Source organism: Bos taurus, chromosome 3, assembly GCF_002263795.3.
Source record: "Bos taurus isolate L1 Dominette 01449 registration number 42190680 breed Hereford chromosome 3, ARS-UCD2.0, whole genome shotgun sequence".
NCBI classification, from domain to species: Eukaryota; Metazoa; Chordata; class Mammalia; order Artiodactyla; family Bovidae; genus Bos; species Bos taurus.
In genome coordinates, this window is record NC_037330.1 from 106689524 (window position 1) to 106705805 (window position 16282).

At 42.8% G+C, this 16282-nt stretch overlaps 1 protein-coding gene across 17 annotated transcripts in view; it reads right to left on the bottom strand.

The window, feature by feature from the left end:
* Positions 1–16282, bottom strand: part of MACF1 (microtubule actin crosslinking factor 1) — a 340927-nt gene that overhangs the window by 99774 nt on the left and 224871 nt on the right. For 14 of the 17 annotated variants that reach the window (XM_059882759.1, XM_059882780.1, XM_059882773.1 and 11 more), the window contains 10 exons: positions 15534–15767; positions 13163–13312; positions 12010–12243; positions 10447–10647; positions 7701–8219; positions 6766–6942; positions 6387–6510; positions 5325–5533; positions 4628–4945; positions 318–484 (listed from right to left, as the gene is read on the bottom strand). In XM_059882759.1, coding sequence (XP_059738742.1) covers positions 318–484; positions 4628–4945; positions 5325–5533; positions 6387–6510; positions 6766–6942; positions 7701–8219; positions 10447–10647; positions 12010–12243; positions 13163–13312; positions 15534–15767 — 2333 coding nt within the window. The remainder of the gene's footprint in view (positions 1–317; positions 485–4627; positions 4946–5324; positions 5534–6386; positions 6511–6765; positions 6943–7700; positions 8220–10446; positions 10648–12009; positions 12244–13162; positions 13313–15533; positions 15768–16282) is intronic. The other 3 variants (NM_001143860.3, XM_059882785.1, XM_059882784.1) reach the window with 1 other exon arrangement.

Genomic DNA, 16282 nt, shown 5'->3' on the forward strand with positions numbered 1-16282 from the left:
TTTCTCATTATTTCTAATCCTACCACAATCCTTGTTGCTGTCTCAGATTTGTTCTGTTTGGTCCATGTGACTTGGGCTTTCCCTTGTACAGAGGGGGAAGTGAGCCCCATTACTGAGAACGAATTCACTATTTACTAACAGAAAGACCACTAAGTATTACGTAGACTGAGTAGCTTTGTCTCAAAGAGGCATTTTCCAATCCTTTACAGCTCAGTATCAGAATTTTGATGCTATCTTTGCTGGTAAAGGAGAAGTCATTTCATTCAACAGCAAGAACAAATTAGCTCCATGACACTGACACACATATGAAAACTCACCTTTCTTTAATTGTCTTCTGTAGCTCCGAGAAGTCCTTTTTGAGGTTCTGCACCCTGTGTTGGTGCTGGGACAGGTCCAGAGCAAAGCCACAGGAGCTCAGGTCAGTGACTAGGTGCTCAAGAGTATCCAGATTCTCCTGTTGGTCTTCCATTTCCAAATTGAGCTCCTGTCAAGCAAACAGGAACTGTATTCAGTCCTCTGATCTTTATAAATACTTAAGACTCTAAAAGAATGAAAGGTATCTAGATTAAAGCTGGGATACATTCTCTCTAATCTGTAGAAAAAGAGGGAACAAGGACTTCCCTGGTGGTCCAGTGGCTGGGAATCACTTGCCAATGCAGGAGGCATGGGTTTGATCCCTGATTTGGGAAGATTCCACATGCCCAAGGGCAACTAAGCCCATGTGCCACAACTACTGAGCCTGTGCTCTAGAGCCCTTGACAATTGCAACTACTGAGCCCGTGCACCCTAGGGCCCATGCTCTCAACAAGAGAAGACGGCACAGTGAGAAACCCATGCACCGCAACTAGAGAGTAGCCCTCACTTGCTGCCACTAGAGAAAGCCCACACGCCGCAGTGAAGCCCTAGGACAGTCAAAAATAAAAACATTGAAGAAAAGAAAAAGAGGGAACAAGAATTGAGCATTTCACTGTGTTGACTGCTAGATCAAAACATAAAATATGTAGGATTTCTCCAATCCACTTGAGAGCGGCTGGAAATCAGAGAGAAGCCTCGTCTCCTTTAAACAAATCTTTGAAGAATCCAGAGGCAGCATGACAGAATAAAAAGAATATAAGTGTCTGGTGTAGAAAAGATGTGAAATTCAATCATGGCTGTGTCGCTTACTAGTCTATGATCTTAAGCTATTAAACTTCTCTAAGCTTTCATAGTCTGTCTATTCTTTAAAACAGGTAAATAAACTCTTTACTGTTATTTAACACTGTATTGAAGATATTGGCCAATGCAATTGGGTAAGAAAACACATTTTGTGGCATAATCATTTGAAAAGAAGAGATAAAACTATATTTGCAGATTACATGAAAGTATATTTGTAAAATCTCAGAGAATCAACAATATAACCAGAGTGAAAAGTGAAGTAATCCAAGAAGGGAGAAGAATATAAACTCAACATATTAAAATCAAGAATAACACAATAGCAGCATAAAAGGTACAATTTTAGGAATCAACTAATAAGAAATGTACAGAACCTTTACAAATAAAACTTTAAAACATGTCTGAATGACATGAAAGCCGACCTGTAAAAATGGAAAAATGTCCGTAAAGACATGTGTATGTGTATGTGTGTACGTATGCACACACATGCTGTGAATAAGTGAAGTAATGTGACCCGAATAAAATGTGACCGACATTTTCCTCTAAGACTGATAAAGTTGATCCAAGTGTTCACATGGAAAAATAAACGTACAATTATAGCTATGAAAAATCCTAAAAAAGAAAAACATGGGGGAGATCAGCCTTACCAGATAGTAAAACATACCATAAATCCTCTAGAATGTTAACAGAAAGACCAGTGAAATACATATGACATTTTGTATATGATAAAGACAGATTCTCAAATTACTGGGGTAAATACAGATTTTTCAAATAAATGACATGGGGAACAACTAGATAGAAATTTGGGAAAACATAAACTTGAATTCATACTTCATATATATTTCAGAATAAACTTGAATTGTTAAAGTATTAGAATTTTAAAAAGAGAGGAGAAAAAAAGAAACCATGGAGGTACAGTTCATCATAACCTGAATATGGCAAAAGGCTTTCAAACTATGACTAAAAATACATCTTCAATGAAAGAGTGATACCTCTAGTCTCAAACTATCCTATAAAGTTACTACAACTATACTACAAAGTCATCAAAACACTATGGCACTGGCGCACACACACACAAAGACATATACATCAACGGAACACTACAGAAAGCCCAGAATATACACGGATAAAGAAGATGTGATACACACACACAAACACACTCAGAGGAATGTTACTCAGCCACAAAGCATGAAATCTTGCCACTTGTGACAACATGGATATCTCTAGAGTGTATGATGCTAAAGGAAATAAAGCGGATGGAGAAAGACAAATACTGTTGATCTCATTTATATGTGAAATCTCAAAAACAAAACAAGGGAACAAACAAAAATGAAAACAGATTCATAAATACAAACAGGTGGTTGTTAGAGGGAAGAAGGGTGGGAGAATGGCAGAAACAGGTGAAGAGAATTAAGAGGCGTAAACTTCTAGTAATAAAATAAATTTAAATCACAGGGATATAACATATAGCATAAGGAATATGGTCGATGACACTGCAATAACTCTGAGCGGGGACAGATGTTTACTAGCCCTATCATGGTAATCATTTCATACTGTATTGAAATGTTGAGCCACTATGTTGAACACTTGAAACTAACATAATACTGTATGTCAACTATATTATTTCAATTAAAAAAAACGGATAAAATCTACTGTGTAAAAATTTAACAAAAAATTTTACATGAGCAAAAAACATCCTAAGGAAAGACAAAAGACAACTGTGAGAAAGTACGGCACAAATGAACTTACCTACAAAACAGAAAAGACTCACAGACACAGAGCACAGACTTGTGGTTGCCAAGGGGACGTGGGGTGGGGGAGGGAAGGCCTGGGAGCCTGGGATTAGCAGATGCAAATTATCACATGTAGAATGGACAGGCAACAAGGCCCCACTGTACAGCGCAGGGAACTAGATTCCATATCCTGTGATAAGCCGTAATAGATATTAAAAAGAGAACGTCTATAACCAAGTCTCTCTGCTGTGTAGCCGAGACTGGCACAACGTTGTAAATCAACTATATTTCAATTAAAAAATTAAAAATAAAATAAAAATAGATCACAAAAAAAGAGAGAGAGAGAGAAAGATTTCCTAATCCTACCCACTGAAAGGACCTAGAAGCATTGGCATCCTGGTGGCTCATGCAGTATCTGGATTTTGATGTCTAAATATAATTCTCCAGTAAAAACAGGCTTCCTTGGAGAAATAGGTGATTTCAGGTATGGGACAGGGAAATTACAAGGTGACCATACACACTGTGCCAGAAAGTAAGACAGTACTAATATACTGGTGGGGACATGTCAGAAAGATACCAGGAGACAGCCTAAAGGGGCTCTCATTGACCAAAAATGGGAAATTGCTTGAATATAAAAAAGAACAATAATGATAATGAGTATGGGACCCCATAGTGACACTCTTTTATACATTTATAAAGAGAAAGAAAACAGCAATTGGTAGATCGAGATGAAAAGTATGCAAGTGTTTATTGTACTATTCCTTTTACTTTTCTAGAAATTGAAAAATTTTCAAAACAAAAAGCAAAAAGTGAGGAGAGCAAACCAAACAAAACAATGAGTTCACAGTACAGTATGGAAAAGGTTACATAGCTGGATAAACCCAAGGTAGTGATGCGGACATATGGCAACGCTAAGGTAGTACAGGTGGTAGGTGGGCAGCTGCAGCCATTCTGGAGCTCAAGTTAGCCACTACTTGATCAAATTAAGTGCAGGCATATACTGTGATCCAGCAATTCTACTCCTAGATACACATCTGTATCTGTGGAAGGTAGTATTTTCAGCTCTGCCTACTAGCTGTATGGTAGGATTACACTTCTCTACCCACTTTGAAAGTCAGGTATGATCGTGTGAAACTTGCTTTGACTAATAAAATGTAAATGGATATGGTATGTGCTCTGAAACTCCAGTACTTTGGCCACCTCATTCGAAGAGTTGACTCATTGGAAAAGACTCTGATGCTGGGAGGGATTGGGGGCAGGAGGAGAAGGGGATGACAGAGGATGAGATGGCTGGATGGCATCACCGACTCGATGGACGTGAGTCTCAGTGAACTCCGGGAGATGGTGATGGACAGGGAGGCCTGGCGTGCTGCGATTCATGGGGTCACAAAGAGTTGGACACGACTGAGCGACTGATCTGATCTGATCTTCCCCTTGCAGTAGTAATCATGAAAACATATGTCAGGATGAAGTTTCCATCAACTTGAAAGACTGAATGATTATGGTGAGCTAAGTATCCCTGCTGATCTGGGCTGAACACATGCTATGAGTGAAAAATAAAGCTAGGCTGTGTTTTTTAAAACTGAACAAACAATATGAAGTTTACAGGATAGCTGTGAGAATTCTTTTAGACAGTACAGGTCAAGTTTCCAGTATACTGACTAACATGTGCTTAGTAAACATTTGTTTTTCCTTGCCCTTCCTTCCCCTTTATTCCACCAATCTGGCAGATAAAGTCTCACCTGAATCTGTTGGAAGAAATGTGCAATATCCTGATCTGGCTGATTCCCAGAGGCCAGCAGCCGACTTTTGTTTTCCATGAATTGCTGCAGCTTCTCAGAGAGATGTTCAAACATCTCTGCCTGGGGCAGAAGCTTCTTTAGGGAGCTCTCCTTTTCTTGCTGCTGTAGACAGAGCTGTTCGAAGCGCTGGCTCACCTCAGCCAGTTTGCCCTGCAGCACAGCGGCCGTGGTGCTGTCTGCTGTCTCCATGAATTGGGTCACCATATCACGGGTGGCCTCCAAGCTGCTCTTCTGCCGAGCAATGTCCTGCTTCAATTTCTGTCATCAAGAGCATATCTGTCAGCTCCTGGCTCACTTATTCTGGGACATCTGAGCCACAGACTAATAAACTTCTAGTAACCACATGCTCACCTCCTCAAATAGGCTTGAAGGACTGCAACTGAACCTTCAGAACATCATCGATACCCTTTCTTCTCCACCCCAGGCCACCGATGACTTTGCTATTACCACTCTCCCTCAAGTTTACCAATGGTTTGGAAATTGAGCGGACATACCTTTGCATTGATTAGCCATCATCTCTAAGTCTATTAGAATACTCATGGAAATACATTCTTTTCCTGATACTTTTCCAAAACGATGCCACTATGGTAGGTGGCAAATATACCCTCTCTGCTGACTCCTGGGGCATGAGTCTCACCATGTTAGTGGCCAGGGCCTCCTGGACGACTCCTGATGACAGCGACACCACCTGCTCCTCTTCCAGGTTATTTTCCACTTCTCTGATGGACTGCAACAAGCTGTCCAGGCTTTCCTGGACACTCTGAGACTGGGCAATTGCCTTCTGCAGCAGAGCAGAGCGCTCCGCCAGGCTGCTGGAGAGGTGTTGGAAATGGCTGAGTATGGAATCTGGAAAATCAAGGCCATGACAAGAAAAAGTGGAGACAACTTTTCTGTTGCACTTTTTAAAAAATGTATTTAAATTGTACATGTTAGTTATTATAACAATGGACATCAAGGCAAACAGAATAAGCTGAAATACATCACTATTTGAACCAAACTCAATAAGCATTGTATATTTAGCACCTACTAAGTGCCAAAAATTGTGCTCAGTGCTGAGGACTAAAGATTATTATGATAAAGTCCCTGCCTTCCACAAACCTTAAAACTCTAAAAGAGAGTGTAGGTAGTGGAAGGCATATCAATTAACCATAAAAATAAAATCACAAGTGCTATATTGGTACTAGGAGTACTGTACTAGAGAAGCCAGAAGGAAAAGTTATTTATCTTTTACTTCTTGGGGGTGGGGGTCGGGGTGGTGACAGGAGTTTACCAAGGAAGAAACTTCCTGGTTACATCTAGAAGCAGGAGCAAGATTTCATCATGCACAGTAAGCACCCGTCCACGGGATTTTCCAGGCAAGAGTACTGGAGTGGGGTGCCATCGCCTTCTCCGTGATAAATGTTAGCAGCTGAGAAACAGGACAAACTTCAGGAGGAAAGCAACGAGGAAATGACTAGCTCATTTGGGAAAGGAAGGAAGTCGGGTGTGGTAGGAAGGCGAGTGTCTGCGGAAAAAGGGGTGAAGCCAGGCCACGAAGGCCTCCTATGGTGTGAGATTCAAGTTCATTAGAGGGTTAGCTCTTTGTGCTTGGATCCGCAGCTCCTCACCAGCAGCACAGATGCTTGTACACAACGGTGTGAGATACCACAGAACAGAGGGGAACCCTTGGTGGTAGGGGAGCGCTCTGGCCATTTCATACCTGTAGTTTCTTGAACATGCTTGCGGTCGGGGGCTGGCTCCCCTTCAATTTCCATGAGGTCATGAGCTACTTTTTGGAGTTTTTCTACAGGTACTTGGTGCTCAGCCAATTCCTCCTGCAACTGCTGCTTGTCCATGAAAAAGGACAAAAGAAAACCATTAGAGTGAAGTAATCAAAGCTGGTTTCTAGGGATCAAGAGCTACTGGGCAGCTATGTAGAATAATTCTGTTTATCCACAGCCACAGATGTCAGAATATAGTGTTCAGGAATCAGATATTGTCCAAGGCATCCCGACCCCTGCCTTTCACCTCTGCAAGCACTTGCTTTGCTTTGGGGGTGCTCTGAGCTGTGGGGAACAAGAGCCCGTGCCCTGGCTCACCTTTGTGGTTGCAAACTGCTGTTGCAGGACCCCCGGGTCAGAGGCAACCGTGTCTGAGAGGAGCTTCTTCACACTGGCCTCGCAAGCTTTCATCCAGGCCTGCAGGCTGTCAGCGCTGCTCTGAAACTGCTGATACTGGCCTAGCAGCATGTTCAGGTGAGTGCCCAGGCGTGTACACTGTGCCAGAGAAAGAAGGGAAAGCAGACCAAAGCAGGTCAGGCCAGGGGCAGCAGCCTCCCAGGCAAGTCCAAAGAGGCCTGCCTGTGCTCCAGGGACCTGACTGTGACTGCAGGTAAGGACAGGTGAGCCTCCCAGGTAGACGGGAGCAACCATTTTCTACAAGTGGGTCCTGATTGTTTGACCCATACTATCCACCCCAACTTTACTATATACCGGGGAAGACACAGTGAGTTGTATGACAGGCTACCGATGAAATACACATCAAGCTGCAGGCAAAGGTGGGGCTCAAAGGTACAAAACATTTTCCCTTTGGGAGCATTGAAGATGTTGGCAAAAACATAAGACAGGTAAAAAGAACTAAGTGGATTCTGTATCTTAGGAGCTAAAGGAAGTTCTTTGATAGGGCGGAAGATGAAGCTTTACCCTAAATGTTGTGTCCAGGAATGAAGACTATATATTTGGTTTAAGTTTCCCTGTGCTCTGTCTCTTGGGAGTCAACGCCTGCTGGTCAAAATACAGGGAGGTGATCACTCCCACCTTCACCACTGGAGTGAGACATACCCCTAGCTCAGGTCAAGCATAAGCCCCTGGGCTTCCACGTTTTTTTTTTCCCCAGAGGCTCATAAAGATGTTCTGCAAGTCCACTTGCTCACTGTGTCCTGAGGTTCTTACTGTAAGCTGCAGAAACCACCCACGGCTGTGTGAGGGCTGCCAGGACTGCTGCACCAGGGGGCCGCCAGATGCCTTGCCCGTACCTCTGCATGGAGAGTGCTGTATCTTTCTGTTGCGTCTTTCAGCTTGGCCTTCACTAAGGTTCCGGTTGCTGACGCTTCCCTGCCATCATCGAGGCTGTTTCCTGTGTCCAAGACCTTCTGTCCTGAGATCGTCACAAACCGCAGGTCTCCTTTGTGGGAAATGACATCCTCCGAGAAGCTCCCCTGCCGCTTCAGCAGGGCGGGAAGGGCCTCGGGGCTGCTGCCTCCCTGATGCATGCTCTCCAGCTCTTTCTCAGATCGCTCCAGCCAGTTCTCAAACTCCCGATGGTCCTGCAGAAACTTCTGCAGCTCGTCCCGCAGTGTTTGCACCTGCTTCAGTTCTGCCTCCGACTGGGCCAGGGAAGTCGCATACTGCTCCTTCAGCTCTCCGAGCTTCTCTTGCAGCAGCTGTTGCTCCTCGGGTGTGAGGCTGTGGCCGTGCTGGTCCAGGAAGGCCTGGGCTGACTGCGTAGCCAGGATGAAATTCTGCTGCTGAGACAGCAATTCTTGGTGACGAGCCTGGCAAAAAAAATCCCCCCAAACAAAGGACTATCAGTAGGGATACCACAATGACTTGGTTATGTCTACAGCCGGAAGTAGGGAGAGATCTCAATAGGCCACTTTTCCAGCTGCTCAGATATCACCAGTCTCTCTGAATTGCTAGGTATTATGCCATATGCTAATCCCAGGTGAACGGATTTCCCTAGGATCTGACAGCTATCGCGTGTTATCTCATCTGACTTGCGCCACCATCTATAGTGCAGGTGGACCATATAATTCCCGTATCAAAGAGGGGATGAGTGAGTGCCAAAAAGGTGTTGTATGTCTTAACAGAGGCCATGTAGATAATCATGGGACAAACTGTGACTAGAACTGGAGTCTCTTCCCTAAACTACCCCAGGTCAAAGAGACGGTACAAGTGGCCAACAAAACTACCCACACTGATGGAAGGAGTGAACAGTCTTCACAAGTCATACATGTGACAGCATAAAACAGGTCATCTGCAAATGCTAAGCTGTGAAACATGTCACTCACATATCCTTGAAGAGTGTTCCTACTAGAAAATATCTTGGGAAACTAGTTTCTCAGATAAGCAATTTGCGTATTAGTAAGCATAAACTGCCCTTCTGCGTGGTACAGACGGTACAGGGAGTCTGCACTTGTGTGTGCTCTGTTTACGTGTGGGCGCGTGGACCCTTCTATTTAAGAAAGGGAACATAGGTTCTTTGAGGACAGTTGTGGCTGCTTTGTTTTGTTCCTAAAATGTTCTTGCCGAGGCTAACAGAAGACAGTGGGTGCTTAGGAAGTGTTCTTGACTATCTGTACCTTGAATGCATCTCCCTAGAGAAGGACAGTGGCAACCTGATGGCTTCAGCTTCTGATGCCATCTCAGGGAAGCTGGGGTGACAAATGTATCTGGCTGAAAGAGAAGGAGGGGCAGCACTACAGCTTGTCTGTGTACCACAAGATGTCCCCACGCTCATCCACCCAAGGTAAGGTGGCTCCCTTCCCAGCTAGGATGGAGCTGCCAGCAGGCAGGATCAGGGAGCCCCTGTGACAGCAGCACCATTTCTGCTCTGTGCTAAGACTGCCACGGCTTTAGGGTACACACTGCAGCGGATCTGCCAAGCGCAGGAAATAGGTTGCAAGAGGCAGAAATTCTATGAATACAAAGTAAGGCAATGGCCCACACAGGCTGTTCAACAGAAGCATTCCAGCTAAGCCAATTTTATTTGCTATAAAGGTGTCACTACTAACACATGGGACCCATGTGTTTTCTAAGTTCCCTAAATATATAATAGTCTTTTCGTCATGCACTATAATATGCCTGCATATGCCAGTTAATATCTTGGAGGTGATGGATCTGGTTGGCTTACTGGTTTATCTCCAATGCCTGTCATACAGTGGGTTCTCGATAATTGCTAAAGGAATAAATGGGTAGAGAAAAGTAAGAAATGATTTCTTGAGAGGATCAGGGAACCATTAAAAGAGTTAAGCAGAAAGACAGCATTTAAGAAAGCTCACTAAAAAAAAAAAAAAGAAAGCTCACTTAGTAGTGTGGGAATGGACTTGAGGGTAAAAGTCAAGAGGCAAGGAAACCAACAGAAGCTACTGTAACACAAGGGAAAGCTGACAGTAGTCTGAACTGTAATAATACCTCGATGGAGATAAAAAGTGTGATGTCTTTGAGAGATACAAGAAGCACGGGATTTGATGACTGATTCAAAGTGGGAGAGGGAGGGAGGGGAAGGAATCTAGGGTGATATTTTAGTCGGGCAAGTCAGTGGGAATTTAGGAAGAACATTTGGGGGAGAGGTACTTTAGAAAACAGGAGGTCCATTTCTCAGGTTGAGGTGCTTGTGGTTCCAAGCTGCAGAGAGAAGGATTTATATACTCAAGACAGGCATTCAGGCTCAAGACAAATAAATACATGGAGATCACTAGTAACAGGAAGTGAAGTGTCATGGGTGGATGAGATTACCTAAGGAAAGTATATTCTAAATGATTAAGATGAGACCTAGGCTACAACTTGGAAGTGCATCAGTGTGTTTCAGAAGCTGGCCAGAGGAAAGGGAGAATTATCAGGGAAGACAGTGCTATGGAAACAAGGGGGGAACTATTTCCAGGGGAGTGGTCAAGGGTGTTAAGGCTGCTGAGAAATCAGAGATATGAACTGAGAAGTTCTCACTGGACTTAGGGCAGGACAGATTCACCCAGCATTGTGAGAACAAGCTAACGTGCTCACCTTCAACTTCTCACACTGCTTGTCCAGCTTCTCTGGGGCTTCATTCAGCCCAGCGTGACCATCAGTGGTATCCAAGGCTCCTTTCTCCAGGTTGCCTGAGAGCTGCTCCATTTGTCCTTCCGATGATCCCACTGAGGTCACCCAGTCCAAGAGAGCATCGATCTTCCTCCTGTTCTCTGCCAGTTCCTTTGCTGCTTTACTCTGAAAGCCACAGGGGGAGTCTAGTGAGAAGGCCTTAAATACTCAGCTACCATATGACCAAAGGTTAAGTAAAGGGAAAGATGTTTAGGTCAAAAAAAAAGAGAGAGAGAGAAACTTTAAGGCTGGGTATAAACAGTCTTTGCACCCACAAAGAAAAACAAGCATCTTCTTTCTAACTCTGTTGAAAAATAATCACTTAAAATGATCCCTAAATTTGATCTATATCTCATCACTTTTAACAAAGGATTCGAATCCCAGGATTTGAAAAGGCTCTATTAAGTGGTGATTTTGTCCTGGCAACCCTCCAGGTTTTACAGAATCCTTGCTAGGTATGCAGAAGTTATACACTAGCTTGGTAGGATAAAAAAAATAGCACAATTACACTCAATTACCTGGCACCTTGTCCTTAAAGAAATCACAGACCATTCCCATCCTTTTCCTCTGCCAAGCAGAGCACTGAATTCTGAAACTTGCCTCTCAAATTCTATTTTCTGAATCTTCAGTATTTTATTAATAAAACAGGTTATGCTAAGTGATATGTACATGTATTTCAGAATTCATCTTCAGGTAACGCACTTCTCTTTTCCACATTCTCTACCGCCCTCATTAGTGTACAAGTTCACAGCCAGACAAAGAACTCTAATTCAGTTTGCCAGTGGGGTGCAGAAGACCATGAGATTTCACCTTCTGTTTAGTTTATCCCAGTGCCATGATTTCCCACTGAAACGGTAATGGCAGCTTGAGGAGAACTTGAAGCCCATTAAGACTGCCCAGGTGTCTTCATTAGCACCCTTGGATCACCAGGCTGCTGCTGCTGCTGCTGCTAAGTCGCTTCAGTCGTGTCCAACTCTGTGCGACCCCATGGACTGCAGCCCACCAGGCTCCCCCGTCCCTGGGATTCTCCAGGCAAGAACACTGGAGTGGGTTGCCATTTCCTTCTCCAATGCATGAAAGTGAAAAGGGAAAGTGAAGTTGCTCAGTCGTGTCCAACTTAGCGACCCCATGGACTGCAGCCTACCAGGCTCCTCCGTCCATGGGGTTTTCCAGGCAAGAGTACTGGAGTGGGGTGCCATTGCCTTCTCCGGATCACTAGTCTAGATTCATGTTAAAAATATGCCCTGTGCTTTTTCCCCAAAGATGATGATGATGGTGATGGTGATTTGGAATATGAACTTTTAATCAACTATTCCTGACTTAAAGTCCTTCAGAATGTTTCTTATAAAAATAAATATCAACTCATAAATCAGCTCCTGAATGAGCCCTTTTCCTCAATCCTATGCTCTCTTGAAGGCCATCAGCTTTTATTTGTGTAGGTACCAAATGTTTTTTGAAAAATACCAAGCATCATAGCAGTCTGGTTACCTTTTCAGTCTCCTGCTGTAAGGCTGAGGTTACCACTTCCTCCAGCTCCTTCTGGGCCAGCTTTGTCCTTTCCTGGAGAGCTTCATACTGCTCCTTAGCCTGATGAAGTTTCTCCTGGAGAGCTGTCAGCTCATCGGGACTCAATTTAGTCTGGTTCTCTTCCAGGAACCCTTCAGTGTCTTTGACAACACTGGCAAATAAGGTAGCGTGATTCTGAATGTCATCCTGTAAATCCTTAACACACAAAAACAGGATAGCAGAAGCTTCAACTTTAGCACTTCTAAGACCTCTCAACAGCATGAAGATGGAATGACTAGAATGACATTATCTGCAATGGACATATGTCCCTGACTATAATTTGCTCAGGTTTATGCCTAAACCAATGCAGATAATAAAATTTTCAATGCTTTTTAATTAAGAAGCTTCTAAAAATATTTAATTTTTTAAGAAAAATTTAAATTTCTAAGAAGATATTTAGTGAAGATATAAAAGGAAAATGCCCACAAATACGATTTTTGTTTTGCAATGACTTATCCTTAAAGAGATCATTCTTCTGTAAAGCAGAGCTGACAATGGGACTCTAACAGTGTTGAGACCTGGCTGGTCCTTTGTAAGTCTCTTGGTTATCACTGCTGAACCCTCATGTAGCCTACAAGACCCAGCGTGATCTGGGTCCTGCCTCCTCCTCAGGCTTATCGTTCACTAATCTTCCTTTTGTTCTTTGCAGTACAGTCAAACTAGCTTTTTTCCAATTCTTAAGTATGTGCTTGATTGCAATTCCACCTTAGACGGATGTGCAGGCATCTGCCTGGCGCGTCTTCTTCCTCCTCCCACCCCTTCATGCATCAACCCCTATGTATCCTTCGATTCTCAGTTTAAGTGACACTTCTTTAAAGGAATCTTCTGAAATATAAGTCAAGATTGCGTCTGTTATATGTTCTTATGTAATGTTTCCTTTATAGATATAATAGTGAATACATTATATGCTCATTTTTGTGATTATCTGTGTAAAGTCTGTCTCTTCCACGACACTATAAGCTTCATGAGAGCAGGGATATTTAACCATTATGTTGCTGGCACTAGGCCTGGCACATAGCAAGCCTTTCTAACTACCTGCTGAAGGAATGAAAAAAGTGAGTTAACTCTTACTGACCTTCAGGTCACTTTGGTTCTTCTGCAAAGCAGAGAGATCCTGCTGGGTGGCTCTACCCTGATGGCCAGCCAATGCTCTTTCTGCCTGTCCCACCCAGCTGCAAAGATCCTCCAGTTTCTGGTGACAGGTATTTTGTTGTTTCTGCAGGGTCTAATTAAAATGCAAAGGGGCCAAGAGATAATTAATGATTCTCATTTTATAAATATAAGATAACTCCCTGAAATGTAAAACAGGAAGGTTATATCACAAGGATGGAAAAGTTGGTGGGAGACTAGAGCAGGAAAAGGCACAGAAATCATATTCAGAAAGTTCCCCTCATTTGGACAGTCTATTGGTCTAGATCTATGGCCTGAATTACAATTAGGAGTGATTTCAGGTGAGAATGCTCTGAGGTTTTGGTTTGGAAGTTCCTTTGCCAGACTGCTTATTATCCATGCAAATGGAGAAGAAAGAGGTTAGATGCTTAAAATCCATAGATGATACTGCATATGATAATAAATGATAGGTTCTGATCACTTCTACAGGAACTGGATGATACACTACATATGAAGTCATAATATGGAAAATTAGAAGGACTGGACTAGGAGGAAAAATCAAGAAACTGGATAATTTATAAGCTAATTGAGCTTCTTAATAATTAATCTGACTTTATATAAATCAAATGTCTCACGAATGCAGACACCCATTAAATGGAATGATTACTTGCCAGGCGTGAGGGGCTTGGCTATTTTGAGAAGAAGGGAAGTGGCCAAGAATAGCAATGGGCTCTGTTCTTCAGGGGTCTACACCAATAGCCAAGAGAAAAGCCGGCCTGAGGGGAGCAGGGATTTGCTTCTGTGCCTGATCCTTTTCCAGACCTCTCAGTCACATGACACCAAAGCACCTGACTGAGCAATTGAGCATGATGTGTTCTCCTGATCATCCTTCTAAGACCATTTTCCACCAGTTTCTACCTTCTGATGGCATTTGGAGTCACCTGCACTTACAAACAGGTGCCCAAATTGGCCCTCTCTCCCCCGCTTTAGGACAAATAGAAAGGCTCTGGAAGAGAACTCCTAAGAGCTCTTCAGCTGTAAAACAGGATCTTCATGGGTTAGGATGGGTGCAGACTGAATCTGAAAAAAGCAAAGCAAACAAGTTAACACATAGACAAACACATGCATTCAGGGCAAATATAGAGAGAAGGAGAGCATTTCTGACAATAACAAGGTTAATAAATGTCGTGGAATTAATTACACGCTTAAAAAGAATGTTCACATGCAACTGGACCATCTTCTGCAGCTCAGGGGCCTACTCTGGATGTGGGCTGTATCTTAAGGTGGCCCAGACCTTTGCTATTACATTAATTATCCATAAGCTACACCAAGCTGTATAAAATCCAAGTGAGGACACTGCAAATTTCCAGATGTAGAGGTAACCTATCATATTTCATTACTATCTTACTTCAATTTTAATACAGTTGAAACAACTAAGCAGTAACAAGGGACATACAGACTTCACTAAATACCCTTTAAGCCTGACTCAAAAGCTCAATTCTACTATGCACAGTATTTAATAAAAGAGACACTGAGACAGTTTTACTGGTGATAACAATTCTAATACTATCCTGGTGAATTTCAATTTATTATTCATCCAGAAGAATGGCATAAGCATCATTCTTGGTATTCTAAGGTTATGATGTTACCATGCAATTATGCTGAGTTCTACAAGAAGAGGCTTGTGATAGAAGGTGGGGAGATGATTATCCTGGCTTCCTGCAGTTTATCAACAGTGCTTCTACACACAGTTTTCCACAGCTGAATAAGCACTAGACACAATAGTGTGAAGAAAGGTGCCAGAAAATAATAATTTTCAAAGGTGCTAAAGAATTCATATGATTCTGATAAAAATCTTTTTGTCAGCTGTCTGAAGGTGGTCAAGGAATCTTACTGTTATCATCTGAAAAGCCCCAGTATAAAACTAACTTCAGGACTGTTCTTCTCAAGAGCTCAGAGTATCTAACTGCTCCTAACAGCCCTCAAAAGAATACTGAAGGAGAGTAGGGGAAATACAGGCTGGGGATAAAATTCTCATTTGAAAGTCAGAGGCAATGAGACACAGTTACAGTAAAGTCTAACTAAGAAGAAAAGACCTTGCACATGCATACACACGTAAACACACATATTCTCTCACACGCATACATAAAACCAAAAACACAGCAAGAAAGACAGTCACAACAGCTGTCTCCAGGACCAGAACCAAACTGGCCTGGACCAATCAAAATTGGTAAACGCAGGCTCCTGGAACCATGACAGATGGAGTCTGGCCAGAAAACCCAAAGACAGAGGACATCCCAGGGACCAACTGAGCCCAGCCGCTGGTTCAGTCTGACCTTGACCTGGGCAGCCTGCTCCATCTGTTGAAGACGGTCCCGCAAGGCATTCCCCTGAGCTGTAGTCTCTTCTACAAGGTCCTGGAAGGACCTCTGCACTTCATTCAGAAGCCTCAGCATCTGCCGGTTCTGCTGAGGAGACAAGTCCTGGGCGTGCTCGGAGATCAAGAACTGAATATCAAAGGCAAGTGCATCCAGTTGGGATTTCCTCTCAGCCATGGGCTGTTTCAAGTCCTAAGGGAGATAAGGAAAGGAAGAAAAGAGGAAAGAAACTTCCAATTCTCTACAGAAGCAGAAACTGGTGGTTCTAATCAAAGAATCAACATAATCAAACAGAGGTTAATTTCCTGTATTTTTAAAAGCAACACTGATTATTTCTAGGGCCAACCCACAATGGAAGTCTCTCTCACTTCTGGCCTCTCCAGAGTCCTCACATATTATAGCTAGGTTTCCTTTAACTATAATTAAAGGAACAATAAATTAAATCAACCACTGATTTCTAAATGCACTACACTTTCCATTATTTATATTAACAGAATTATAGCACTGCTAATCCCAAGTATCTGTGAAAAAATGCTATACTTTGGAAAGTATAGCATGAATTTTTGGTCTGAGATAGATCTAATTGTACTTTATTAGGTGCAAATAACTATTTGTGTTTGTCTAGCCCTGAGATACTGGTAAACCAGAAATGAGAAAATATTCAATTTCTTAGTGGCTCACTAAAGTTTGACTTTTAAATAGTTATA